The sequence below is a fragment of the Copadichromis virginalis genome, linkage group LG17, assembly GCF_057382275.1.
Source record: "Copadichromis virginalis isolate Kocher_CV1m ecotype Utaka linkage group LG17, C_Virginalis_male_GT1.1, whole genome shotgun sequence".
NCBI lineage: Eukaryota > Metazoa > Chordata > Actinopteri > Cichliformes > Cichlidae > Copadichromis > Copadichromis virginalis.
The window spans coordinates 21,555,004-21,567,819 of record NC_140634.1 but is presented as its reverse complement, the minus strand read 5'-3'; the positions used below and the strand labels follow the sequence as shown (position 1 = coordinate 21,567,819).

Below are 12,816 nucleotides of genomic sequence, written 5' to 3'. Positions count from 1 at the left end.
ATATATTAATATCCAGCAAACCTTTATTCTAAGTTGCTGTTGCTGAACTTGCTTATGCTCAACGCCCAATCATCTTCTCTCCTCTCTCCTCCCCTCGCCTCTTTTGTTGTCTCTCCAGCGTCTGATACCGAGCAGGATGCAGCGGTGAAACTTGACCAGGAGCGGGCTGAGATAGTCGCCAAATATGACAAGGTACGGCGAACGCTTCCTTCCGTCAGTGTGAAAGCACACAGAAGCTTTGGTGAAGCGGAAAACCCACAGCAATTACTTTTTTTTTTCTCCCTCCTGTGGTCATCCGAAGCCAAATTCCAGCCACTCAGTCATGCTGAGACTCCACCAAACTTCATAACGCTGTGGTGAAATCCCTCCATAAATCACTGCCTTATTGCCCGTGAAACACAATAATAACAGCGTGCCGTGTGCACAATGTGCCGCCGTGTGATTTAATCATTTTCATAAATTTCGAAAGGCTGTGATTACTGCGCAAGAGCCACATTTCAGATGCAGCATTCTCAGTGAAAATTAACATGCAAATTATACATCTAAAAGCCACCGTTGTCTTTCCAGTGTGTGTGTGTTCAGTGGGCCGTGCGTTATCTGTGTTAGAGGGGCAGAGAACAACAAAAATCCCTCCTGCAGGCATGAAGGTTTGATAGAAAAGGGAGGAAGCGGATTCGAGTGGTTACTCATTAGACTAAATGAGTGGGTTAATGTGATGTCATGGGCATGGAATGATTTTATTGACTGGGATCCAGAGGTGGCAGTTCCTTCATCCCAAAGCACTTGAATCAGGGGCGTCAAACACGAGATCCACCAATGAATCCCGTGTGGTCCACTGGGTAGCTTTGCAAAGTGGGAAAATTGAATTAAATTTAGTAAATAAATTTAATTTGTTAAATAAAGTGCACAGAAACCCACCGCAGGGATGCCAGCATCACTACACAGGAGTGAAAATGTCTGCAGATGTGCACTTTTTCCAGATCTGAAGTAGTTTGGATCATAAAGTTGCTGGTATCTTGATCTGTTGTGATCCATAAATTGTAATGTGCAGTGACTGAAGGGTGAATATGGCAAATTAGGCACTGCTGGAAAAAGTACTTACTTTGATTTCTTGTCCAGCCCACTACAGATCAAACCAGGCTGAATGGGGCTCTTGAAACTGAAGAGTTTGACAGCATACGGTGCTGTGCAAAACCCTCAGTTTCTTTATATGTTGCACCCAAGTAGTAAGACTTTTTAGTAGTTAGTTTTCAAAGCGGTCTTGAGCAAAGTTTTTCTTTGGACATTGGCTGCTTTTTCACTCATTTTCACTCCAGTTATTTTTTGTTTAATCAACTAAACACTGACCTATGAATCATTCAAGCATTAAAAAGGCATCTAACCAAAGGGATGAACCAGTGTTCTGTCTGTTCATGACAAACTTTGCAAAGAACCCATTTTAAATTGTGTCTTTAGGCACTTTGCTACTAGCAGCCTGTCACCAAAACAGATAATTTCTTCTTAAATTTAGGCTATAAAACATGACAAAGACTGGATTAAACACAGGAATAACAAAGTTCTTTGGGAATAAAGTAGTTCCCAAAGAATTATTAGCTGAAAACCTGACATGTCTGTGTTTGGTGTGCAGTGTGTCCTTAAAGAATTTCAGAAACAGGACAAGTGGATTACAAATGATCGTATGATTATGAATGGCCTCATTTTTCAGCATGACTCCAAACACGCCGCCAATGCAGGAAGAGCAAACCTGGAACATATCAGTCATCAGTGTGTTGTGTCTCCCTGTGTGTTTATCAGTGTTGGGACTAACGCGTTACAGTAACTACGTTATTATTGTGGTAACGAGCACGGTAACTAGTTATTATGCCAAAATCAGAACGCGTTACTCGTTACTGGGATTTAGATAGGGTCGTTACTCGTTACTTCGTGTGGTGGCTATCGCGGAGCTTCCACAGATTCAGTAACATTAGCAAGTGGTGGAGGCCAGCAGGTGGATGAAGGAAAGGGGACGCAGAAGGAAAAGAGACCCGAGGCGGCCGCCGGTCCAAGTGTGAACTGAACTTCAGGTAAGAAGTTATGACCTGCAGTCTCTCTGGGTCAGATATGAACCAAGTTTAGGTGGAGTTTATTTTCGTTATTCTGACTTTTTCCGTACTGCGTGCTAGCTAGCATGACGGAGTTTCTATACAGCTGGGTGGTGCTATGAAGTTAATGATGTTGAACTTTATTTTGTTCATAAGTTATTAGAGTTGCCAACCGTCCCGTCTGGTATTCAGAGAAAATATTACGCGTTTCTTATTGAGGTGAAAAGGAACAGTTTGTCCCGTAATTCAGCTACAATGAAAAAGGCACAAAGCTGGAGTTATTCTGTCTTTGCTGCACAGCTGCCTCTTCTCCTCTCATTCTCCCCCCTCCCTCTCCCGTTTCTACTTCAATCATGAAAACTGATCAATGATCAGCTGATCGGCTCTCTTGTTTGTTTATCGCTCACTTTGCGCCGAAAGAGGAAACCAGCGGATGTGGCGCTAAACAACAGCAGCACATTTAAGCTTGATCAGCTGTTGTTAGAATTTATTTAATATTAATTTCTAGTATCAGCTGATGTTTGCTGGAGCCACAGCTGCAAAAAAGCTGCTGGTCATGATATGGTTTGGTTATCTGGTGAGAGGGAAACATGAAGATGAAACCAGGAGATGTCCTTACTGAATCATCAGAGCTGAACAGGTGATGGAGAAACAGGTTTACCTTTTAGGTGACATGAATGAGTTGAAGGGAAGTTATGAGCTGTTTCTGAGAGACAAATAACCCCAGGATCCTTTTTTAGGTAGCTGACAGCTGGTAACTGTGCAGGTGCGGATCTAGCAAAGTGTGGCCAGGGGGGCATGTAGGGCATTAACAGGGAGATGTGGGCACAAAGAAATACTTTTCTTTCTTATTCTCATTTAAAATGTCTCGCTTTTAAAAAATAATTATCTGAATCTTACAACAAACGATTGATAGATTGATGCATATATACCATCAAAACAGTGTACATCACTGTCACAACAGTGTTTATTTTCATTCAAAGGCTTTAAGATTTTTCCTATAATGGTGGGCCGGTCTCTAGTCAAAATGTCCGGGCCAATTTTCTGTCCCAGTCCAGCCATGTATGCAGCTCATCTGCAGTCTGGTGTTACCTACATCTTCCTATTCAGAAGGCAGAATTTCTGAGTTCTGAGTACAATCGAAAGCACCACGACTGCAGTTTTTGTGTTGGATGTAAAAGGCGCACATGACTCTGTGACGTAGGCTAGAATCATGGCAGCAGTCAACGACGGTCCAGGCGTGGGATTTCTCTCGTGGAAATATGCACATTATCTTTTCCTTTCTATTGGTAGGTGGCACAGTGCACTTGTGGCAAGTAAGCAAGCTAGAAGACTGGAAAAGTTATGGAAGCAACACATTAACAAGAGAATTCTGAGTAAAACCAAAGTTACTTTCCCTAGTAACTAGTTACTTTGAAAGTAACGAGTAACTTGAAGTAACTGAGTTACTTTTGAGAGAAGTAACTAGTAATGTAACTAAGTTACTATTTTAAAGTAACTTACCCAACACTGGTGTTTATACACATTTGAATAAATCAATGCACCAATTTCCCATTTTTCTAACAAAATATGAAGAAGGCGGGATTTCTGAAAGCTTTTTAACAGTGTTATGTCTTTATGAAACCAGCCTTTGCTTGTTTAGAGCTGCATGGGTCGAGTCTAAACCCAAGCATCACAATTTGAATTATGTCAAAGTCACTCAGTCACCCTCAGCTTCCAACACATGAAGTTAAGGAACAGACTGTTCACTTCCTGCCTGTTATATCCAACACTTCTGACAGGTACGTCACCTAAGTCATGTCACCTGTCAGTGGGTTCTCTGTCCTTTCCCCTCATAAAAAAGCCCACTGAAAGCTCCGATATGTCCCCATGCTGCTTGTTTTTTCACAGAGACTTAAAAAAAACATGCGCTGCAGCATATTATCTAACAATGTCCAGAAACATGTCAGACTTTTATGAATCAGTATGAAGTATGTTAAATATCGCTGAAGAAATGTTGCTTTTACTCAAAATCCTCAGTTCTCTTGTGGTTGGACTGTATGTACGCGTTCCCGTCCTGAGTGACACCTCTGCTACCAAGCACGGCGCTATCAGTTGGACCAGCCCACCATGCTCGGTTTGTAAATTAGCCTTTTTAATTTAGTCCAGCAGGCTGCATAATAAGGCTGCCTCATTAAGAGTGAAGAGACCATGGAGAGCGGAGATGATGGAGGTGTGTGCGCGCGCGCGTGTGTGCGTGTGTGTGTGTGTGTGTGTGTGTGTGTGTGTGTGTGTGGCAGAATGAGGCACAATCGGAGCTAAATCAGTGTCATTGTCACTTTTGGGGATGGGAGGAGTTTAATAGAGTCTGTTATCACGCTGGCCACAAACACTTGTCGTCTCACGTCACCTGGTGTAAATTTGTGGTTATTAAATATGACTTTTGTCTTTGTGGAATGTGCAGAAGTGACTGATTTTGTTTCCAAATGACACATCTGCTCAGGCCTGACTGCTGCTGCTGATTGCAGAAGGATGGAGCCTATTTTTTATGTTGGGTGGCTGCATAACTCGGTTTTTTTCCCCAGGTCTCTCATAAGTTTTCTTCACTCACCACATTTCAGTTTTGTTCAAGAAAAATCTGTGTGACCCTCAAGCTTCACTAATAATTTTGGGTGTTAGCCAAGAACAAGATTGTGGGCGAGGGGGTCGGATTTGGAAGGGACTTGGAGCTGGATTGGTCTCGAGAAGAGCCAGCTGAGGTGTTTTGGGCATGTCCCATTGGGAGGATGCTGCAGGGAACACTGGGGAGAGGGTGGATGGATGGATAATTGGCGTTAAAGTCCTTCCCTGGTTTGATATTTATGAAATCAGTGCCCAACAATCCAATCAGCCAAATGCTAATAAAATGTCTTAAAATGTATTTATTTTTCCCGTAAATATATAGGTTTATATGACAGAAAAAATCTCAATATTTCCTTTTTTTTTTAAAATTTAACAGTTGTGTTCTCTGGAGCATGAATTTTATTCAAACAGTTTGAGAAAGTAAGTCAAGTTCTCACAAGGAGATATAAATGAGACGGCGAAGGTGTCTCAGAACAGGCAGGCAGCTGAACGGTCAGAGGTGAAATTACGAACCTGATTTAATTTCACCCTGAAACTGACACAGAAATGATGATGATGTAGAGTTTGCGACTCTGTGGATACTCACAGAGCGAGGGGGGAGAACGACACACAGAGATCTTCTGATTCCCCTGAGGCGCTCCTCAATGTTTGACTTATCTATTTCAAGGGTGAGTTTCTGTTTGTGCTGAGGGAGCGGTGCAAAAACTGGGTGGGAGCAGAGGGAGGAGACGATTTTTGAAATATTTCACCTCGACATCTGGATGTCAGGCCGACCTGTTAACCACTCACAGCCTTCTCAGGGCTTCGCAAAGCATTTGGCAACCTCCAACAGGCTTTAGCACCAGAGACGTAAGAGAGAGGGGCATGACAATAGAGATCTATAATAGAGTTCTGTTACAATCAGAAGCTTAGTCAGTAAACGTAGACTGTTGTACTGACAAACAGCAGCGGTACATGTACTGTAATTTGCATACAGGCAGCAGAAGTGTAAGCTGACGGTGAAATGGTTCTTATTTTGCAGCAGAAAAATGCTTTATTCATAACTCTCTCTCTCTATATATATATATATATATACATTAGGGGTGCAATAATACTCGTATCGATATTGAACCGTTCGATACAGTGCTTTCGGTTCGGTACGCATATGTATCGAACAATATAAAATTTTTTTTATTTATTTTATCAACTTTTCTTCTGACGATGCTGTCTGTGTTGAGCGCTCAGTGGATCTGCGTTCGACTACTCCGCCTAGGCTGCACTGTCGAGTGCAGATCCACTGAGCGCAGCACAAGTTAGCAAGACAGAAGCTAAGCTTGTTGCAACATGGCAACTGCCTCAACTACCCGAAATTGGACCTCTCTCACCCTCATTCAGATCTGGCGTTTGGAACTATCTTGGTTTTCATGTGACGTATGACCCTGATGGTAAGCGCGTCATAGACAAAAGTAAAACAGTATGTCGGATGTGCCACGCAATGCTCAATTGGTGGGAACTAGTGCATTAGCGCAGTTAGCTTGTTAACGTGTTGGCGCCGTCCGGAGATTTGGCGTTAACGTTTTAACGAGATTAACGCTGACAGCACTAGTGGGAACGCAACGAATATGACTGCACATTTACGCCGACATCATCCTAGTGCAAAGACAAAAACAACAAGCACGCATGCTACAAACTTTACCCGAGTCATTTAGACAGCCGTTAGCACATGATTCTTCTTATGGGGACCTGATATGTTTAATATGCTGCTGAGAATATAGCCCAGAAGAAGCGTATAGTATAGCTTTTATTTTGGAAAGAGCCATTTCTCTGTAATAAACTCTCTTTTCCAAAGATGAGTGATTCCTTGATCAGATAGATTTCTATATCTTTTTTTATTCTTTTGTTGTTTCAGCAACATTAAATTTAAAAACTACACCTTTGAGTTAAAATATATATTTATAAATTTAATAAATGACAAATTAAAAAGGCATGAACATTTTTTTGTATCGAAAAAATATCGAACCGTGAATTTTATATCGTTGCACCCCTAATATATATATATATATATATTGCATTTTATTGAAAATATTTTATAGAGCCAAAAGGTCAATTTGGTTTTATTTATTTATTTTTTTTATTTATTTATTTTTTGCCTGTCCCGTTTGGCTCTTTTGCCATCAGAATTGTTGTCTAAAGGCAAAGAAAGATGCCCAACGGATTTACTTTACCAAATGGACCATCCCAGCCTTGCTGTAATGGTCTATTTGATTCACCTTTTATTGTTTATTTTATTTTCACTTACTGAATACAGGACAGACTTGACTGGGGGAAAGAAAGAGGGAAAGAGAAACAGCTGAGAAGAGGGACGGGGGAGAAGGGCAAAAGACAAAAACCAACAGAATGAGCAGGGAAAAAAATAAAAAAAAATGCATATATCAATCACCTGGATCACCTGCTGAGAAAGAAAAAAGAAAACAAGCAGAAGAGAACAAGAGTAATAGAATAAACAGCATCACAATGATATATGGGAATATGACAGTAAATACTAAATATTAAACATTATTGTGCAGCACATAAGATCAACAGAACACAGTGTGCTTTGAGGTATGAGCCAAAAAGGGTGTAGTTTGTGGGTGTGATCACCCGTGTGTACACCTGTGAGCATGGACGCGCTTGTTTTTTGTTTTTTAAAAGGTTCCTTCATGTAATGATCTGCTAGAGGGTGTGGGGGGGCCACAGCCCCGTCCTCCAGGGCATGAAGCAGGTATGGAGGAGATCAAAACTCCAGACATCCAGAGGCCCCCAGAACACAAGAGACCAAGGAAGACCAACAGAGGGGCAGCTGCGCCACTGTCCCAGAAAGAGCTGAGGAGAGTCCCAGATGAGGGCTCACTCAGCAGCCGCGGAGCAGAAGCCAGGGGGAGTTGCAGTGAAGCGCCCATGAGCTCTGCCGGCAGCCAGCCGTGCCTGAGTGACCGAGCCCCAGGCCGAGAGGCCGGGGGCACCCCACCTCCGAAGTGGCCCGAGCGAGCCCCAGGCTCCAGGCCCCGATAAGCGGCCGCCAAGGAGTGAGCCGGTGTGCACCTGGACGCCCATCCCCGGACACAAAGAACCACCAACGCACCGATGTCTGAGGGAGTCCGCCACTGGCAGGGGAAGTGGTGGTAGGGGGAGATAGGCCTCCAAACCTTGGAGGGCCTGAGGTGTCCCCAGAGAGGTGGCGCCTGACACCCAACCTGACATATAGACACAGAAATACAGGCACACACATATACAAACATCCATTCCCACCCTCATGCTCTCATATGCACTTACTCCACACTCAACCAACGTGGAGACAGACATAAAGAGACGCTGTACACACGATCACACTCCCCAAGCGTACTCTAGGTCAATTTGGTTAAAATAATAAACCAACTTTTCTGATTCCTGTTTTCCTGTCGTTTGAGCAGCTGACAGCTCAAAAAATTGTTTTGCATACTCCCGTTCTGAAATAAGTTTTGGCCTCTAGCTTTTTAGCAACAAACATATTTAACATGTAGACTCAATAAAATGAAGTTGGAAGCAAACATAATGTTTATTACTTTTTTTGTCTTTCACATCTTATGCTGGAGATTCTTTTCCTCAGCTCAGCCATTGTCCAAAGCAAGCTGTTTTAGCTCCTCCTCCTTTAATCCTTCTTGGTTTATTGGTCTTAACATTTTGATCAGTGACAGGTGAAGTGACTATCACTGAGTACCCCTTCATCGAGGCACCTGTTAGTGGGTGGGATATATTTGTAAGGAACTAAACTTAGTCCTCAAAGTTGCTGTTAGAAGCAGGTTTCCCACCATGTGGATGTTACTTTGACACATACCACCAACCTGAGCACTTTTGCAGAGCATTTACACCGTTTCATGGACCGGTACTCCCTGATGGCCTCTTTCAGCAGGAATGGTTTTGACTTTGCCTCCAGACTGCCCAGTTCTCAATCCAGTCGAGCATCTGTGGGATGTGCTGTCAGATTCCACGCCACACCTTCAGGGGTCTTTGGAGAGTCCATGCCCCGATGGGTTAATATTAGGTCGTGGTCATAATGTTATCCCTGATCGGTGTGCATGATTCAGATTTTGTGATAAAATTGAGTAAAAGCCAGATCAGAACTAGAATGTATGTAGTGAAATCAGAAAAAAACGTTGGTCCTTCATACATACATGAAGTTGAAGCAAACTTGGAAGAAAGTTTTCTCAGCATCAGTGGGGACTAGCGTACTGTTTAGTATTTATGGTCGTAGTTCTCCTGGATTTGAGGTCATTGCTAAGATTTGCTAAGCTGAGATGAATGATGTATTTGGCTGAGCCAATCCTTTATCTCACTGTGAATGTAAAACAGCTTTAACAGTTTCAAAGAGATGGTTCGGAAGAAGGAAGCTTGTGTGCAGATCAACAAAGGCCGCTTCATCCCGCCTCAAATCAACAAAATATCCAACATTTCGGACATTTGTACCTTTATTTTCTGACCTTTTTGTGCTTCCATCTCTCATTTTTCTCACACATTGTCTCTCTGATATTCTCTTTATAACACTTCCTCACACACTCTGCCTCTGGGTTTCCTATTTCACTGACGGTCGAGTGGTTTTTAGGACGCCTCGAGTCAGATGGTGACGCAGGTGGACGTCTGGCTGTTCATTTCACACCTGTTAATCGCTGGTCACACACAAACACACACTCACACCGACGCACTTTCTCAAGGGCGCCAGAGTCGAAGCCCCCACATGTAATCTAGCAGCCAATCAAAACACTATCCTCTCCCCCTGAAGAACGTGGGTGGCATGTAATTTGGAGCTCCATCAGAAGCCAGTGTTCAGTTTATTTCACTGAACAGCAGGCATCAGTCAAACAAATTAGGATACCAGTTACTTTGCAGATTAACTGCTTTATTGTTTTTTTTCTATAAAGAATCACAAAATCCTCAGAAACGGGGCATCCTCAGAAGGTCAAAGGTCATCTTGATTTTTGATGGCCAATTTAGAAATTCACCAATCTGAATTTTTCCCCCTTTCTCTCTTCTTTGTTCCAGGGAAAAGACGCCCCCGTGGACCCCTGGGAGGACAGTAACTTCCGTCTGTACAAAGTTGTCGACCGCTTTGGCTTCGTCCAGTAAGCTCTTGCACACATACAGCCTATAATCAGGCCTAATAACTACATTAGTAAACTTCAAAGCCCAGTCTACCACGCTGAAGGGAGAAAGAAAGCGAGCAGCAGCTGTCCAGACGGGTGTTGCTGAGAGATGAGTGTGTCTGTGGCTTGAGCCGGGCTGGTCAGAGGCTGTGAGGCTCTTAAACACCACTGTGCTAGAGTGTTTTATATATAGGCTGGCACATGCAGGCAGGAAACAGCTTGGTTGGCCACAATCACAGAGCATCAGTGTGAGGATAGAGTGGTACGATCCAACGAGAGATAGGAGGAGGAGGAGGAGGGTGCTGGGGTTATACGATTGGTTAAAACCGGGACAGGAGTATGCTAAGGTCAAGGTCACTGACTGGGCAGGAGAAAACGAAAATGAAGTGTTTTGAATTGGGCAGACAGTTGGCGCTGGAGAAAACAGCGTGACCTCTGAGTAGTTTTAAGGTTATAGAATCTGTGTAGGCAGAACCACCAGAACAAGACTAGATCTCCCAAGGCTCTTTTTCCAAAAGTTGGGTTACTTCAGTAAAGTATAAATGCTGGTGTCATGTTCAGAGTCAATCTGAAGCACGAACTGTATGTGTAGATGTTATGTAGTCATGGTTTAATAAAAAATAAGCCAACTATCGCATTAAAGCAGGAAGCAAACAGCAGACTGTTTAAGTCTGTGATTTGTCAGCATATAATAATGGTTTGGATTGATATAGCGCTTTTCAAGGCACCCAAAGCACTTTACAATGCCACTATTCATTCACTCTCACATTCACACACTGGTGGAGGCAAGCTACGGTTGTAGCCACAGCTGCCCTGGGGCAGACTGACAGAAGCGAGGCTGCCATATCGCCATCGGCCCCTCTGGCCAACACCAGTAGGCAAGTAGGGTAAAGTGTCTTGCCCAAGGACACAACGACCAGGACAGAGAGCCCGGGGATCGAACCGGCGACCTTCCGGTTACAGATACGCTTCCCAACCCCCTGAGCCACGGTCGCCCCATATCCATATATATATCCATACCTTGGCCTGTCAGACTTCTCATCTCACCTCATCGTTTGCTCTGTTCATAACTACTATGAACCGTGTCATGATGAAATGTTACTATGGGCTGTAATGAACTGTTTACACAACCTATGGGTCGTGATTTAGTGGACTGCCTTTCCTATAAACAATACAGCAAATGTGGTGGATTTTTTTAAATGATTTCAAAGGTCAGATAATATTTGATGAAAGAACCAAAATAGTTGGCGACTGGTCCAGACAGCAAGGAAATTGCATCTGGTAAACTAGCTAGAGAAGCATAGCATTAGGTTTAATCTTATGTAGCTTGTCTTTAACAGTGCTAGCTGTAACATTTTCAGCCACTAACTGTTCTGCATTGGTTAGATCTCTAAAAGACGTGGTTAGAATGGAAGCCACCATACAGGGCTATTAGTCTGTACATGTAGAAATGATAAATAGTTGTCCTGGTTAATACTGGGTTAATGCTGGTTTAAAAGTAAAGGTTTTAGTAGATATTGGTTCATGCATTTTTTTCCTTCCCACTGTCGCCAACTGCACGCTCATAGGGGATTGTGTGATTGTTGGGGATTTTTCTGTATTATTGTCGGGTCATTACCTTACAATGTAAACCAAATTGAGGCAACGATGGGCGAGGTGTCATCCTTTCCTCACAAAGTAAAGCAGATATACGGCTGAACTGGAAGCTCCTGCATAATTCGAAACCAGACTCTGAGCAGAAGTGACCAAGGGGTCGAGGCATGGTAAGAGTGGTTTCAACAGGAGCTGAAACCAGATTATTCTCCAGTGACTAACTTCTGATAAACAGACACAAGATTAAGGAATGTCCAATCTGTTATTTCCTGTTTGTGTGACCACTGACATATGTGATGTTCCCTCCTACTGATAACAGTCAGGGAGTGAGATGAACTCTTTAAAAGAAAGTATTTTCTGGAAGGAAAATATATCAACTATGATTCATAACTAAAAACTTGGAGGTTAAGAGGCTTAAGATCTCATTCCTCCAGCTGTTTTCCTTACTAATTTCTTCTGCTTTCCTCTCCTTTCTTTAGTGAGACTGAACTTCCATCCTACGACTCGGTGGAGGAAAAGGTGAGAGGTGTTGCTTCTCGTTGTTTTTAAACAAATCCATCTGTGCAGCTTTGGGGCATTTTTATAATAAAAAAAGAGCTATTTCTCAGCTACGCAAATCAGAAAATTACATTTCATGTTCCTGCTTTCACTTCCCCTGCATTAAAACCCTGAGAATATAATAAGATAGACCGGTTTGGTTTGAGATTGAAGCACGGGACACAGGAAACCCTTTGTTGTAGTTCTTGCTTAGTGTTGCGTGACTGGCCCAGAGGTTAAAAAAAAAAAGAAAGATCTGGGTCGATCCTAATAAAAATGGGAAACCTACACATGGGTTAGTAAGGTGCCGGGCCACCTTGGCAATGATCTCAAAGTCTGTTGAATTCGATCTGACGGATGAACATTATTCTCCCAAAAGATATTCCCTCAGTTGGTGTTGGGTGTAGAGAAAGCTGCTTGATCAACCAGAATCTCCCAGTTGGTGTTCATCTGGTTGACATGGGTCCCTGGGCCTTGTTTCACACCCCTGCTCAGAGATTACAAACAGTGTTGTGTAATTCATGAAATGCTACCTGCAGATACCCAAGAGACAAGAGTCCCAGATTAGCGCAGTGACTCGACGTATTATTTGTATCTTAGTGCAGATGAGCAGTTACCTGTTGGTTCAAAGATGTTTGGATGTGACCCCGGCAGACGGCCGGGCCTTCCTCTCCCGGTTAACAAGTGAGGCAGAATGCAAGCTGCATGGTTCATGCATTCATCTGCTGCGTCAGAGCGAACTGCTGTAAAAGCGCTTGAGCAGAACGATGCGTAAATGCGTTCTGCACAGGCGTGTGGACGCAAGCCTGCAAGACCTACAGCTGCCCGTCAGCATCATTCATTTAACCAGAGTTAACCATTTAACCATA

General features: G+C 43.1%; 1 protein-coding gene across 3 annotated transcripts in view; it reads left to right on the top strand.

Annotated features, from left to right (window-relative positions):
• usp6nl (USP6 N-terminal like) overlaps positions 1-12,816 on the top strand; it is a 102,180-nt gene that overhangs the window by 64,919 nt on the left and 24,445 nt on the right. For all 3 annotated transcript variants that reach the window (XM_085437466.1, XM_085437464.1, XM_085437465.1), the window contains 3 exons: positions 119-192; positions 9,717-9,796; positions 11,890-11,929. In XM_085437466.1, the coding sequence (XP_085293592.1) occupies positions 119-192; positions 9,717-9,796; positions 11,890-11,929 (194 nt within the window). The remainder of the gene's footprint in view (positions 1-118; positions 193-9,716; positions 9,797-11,889; positions 11,930-12,816) is intronic.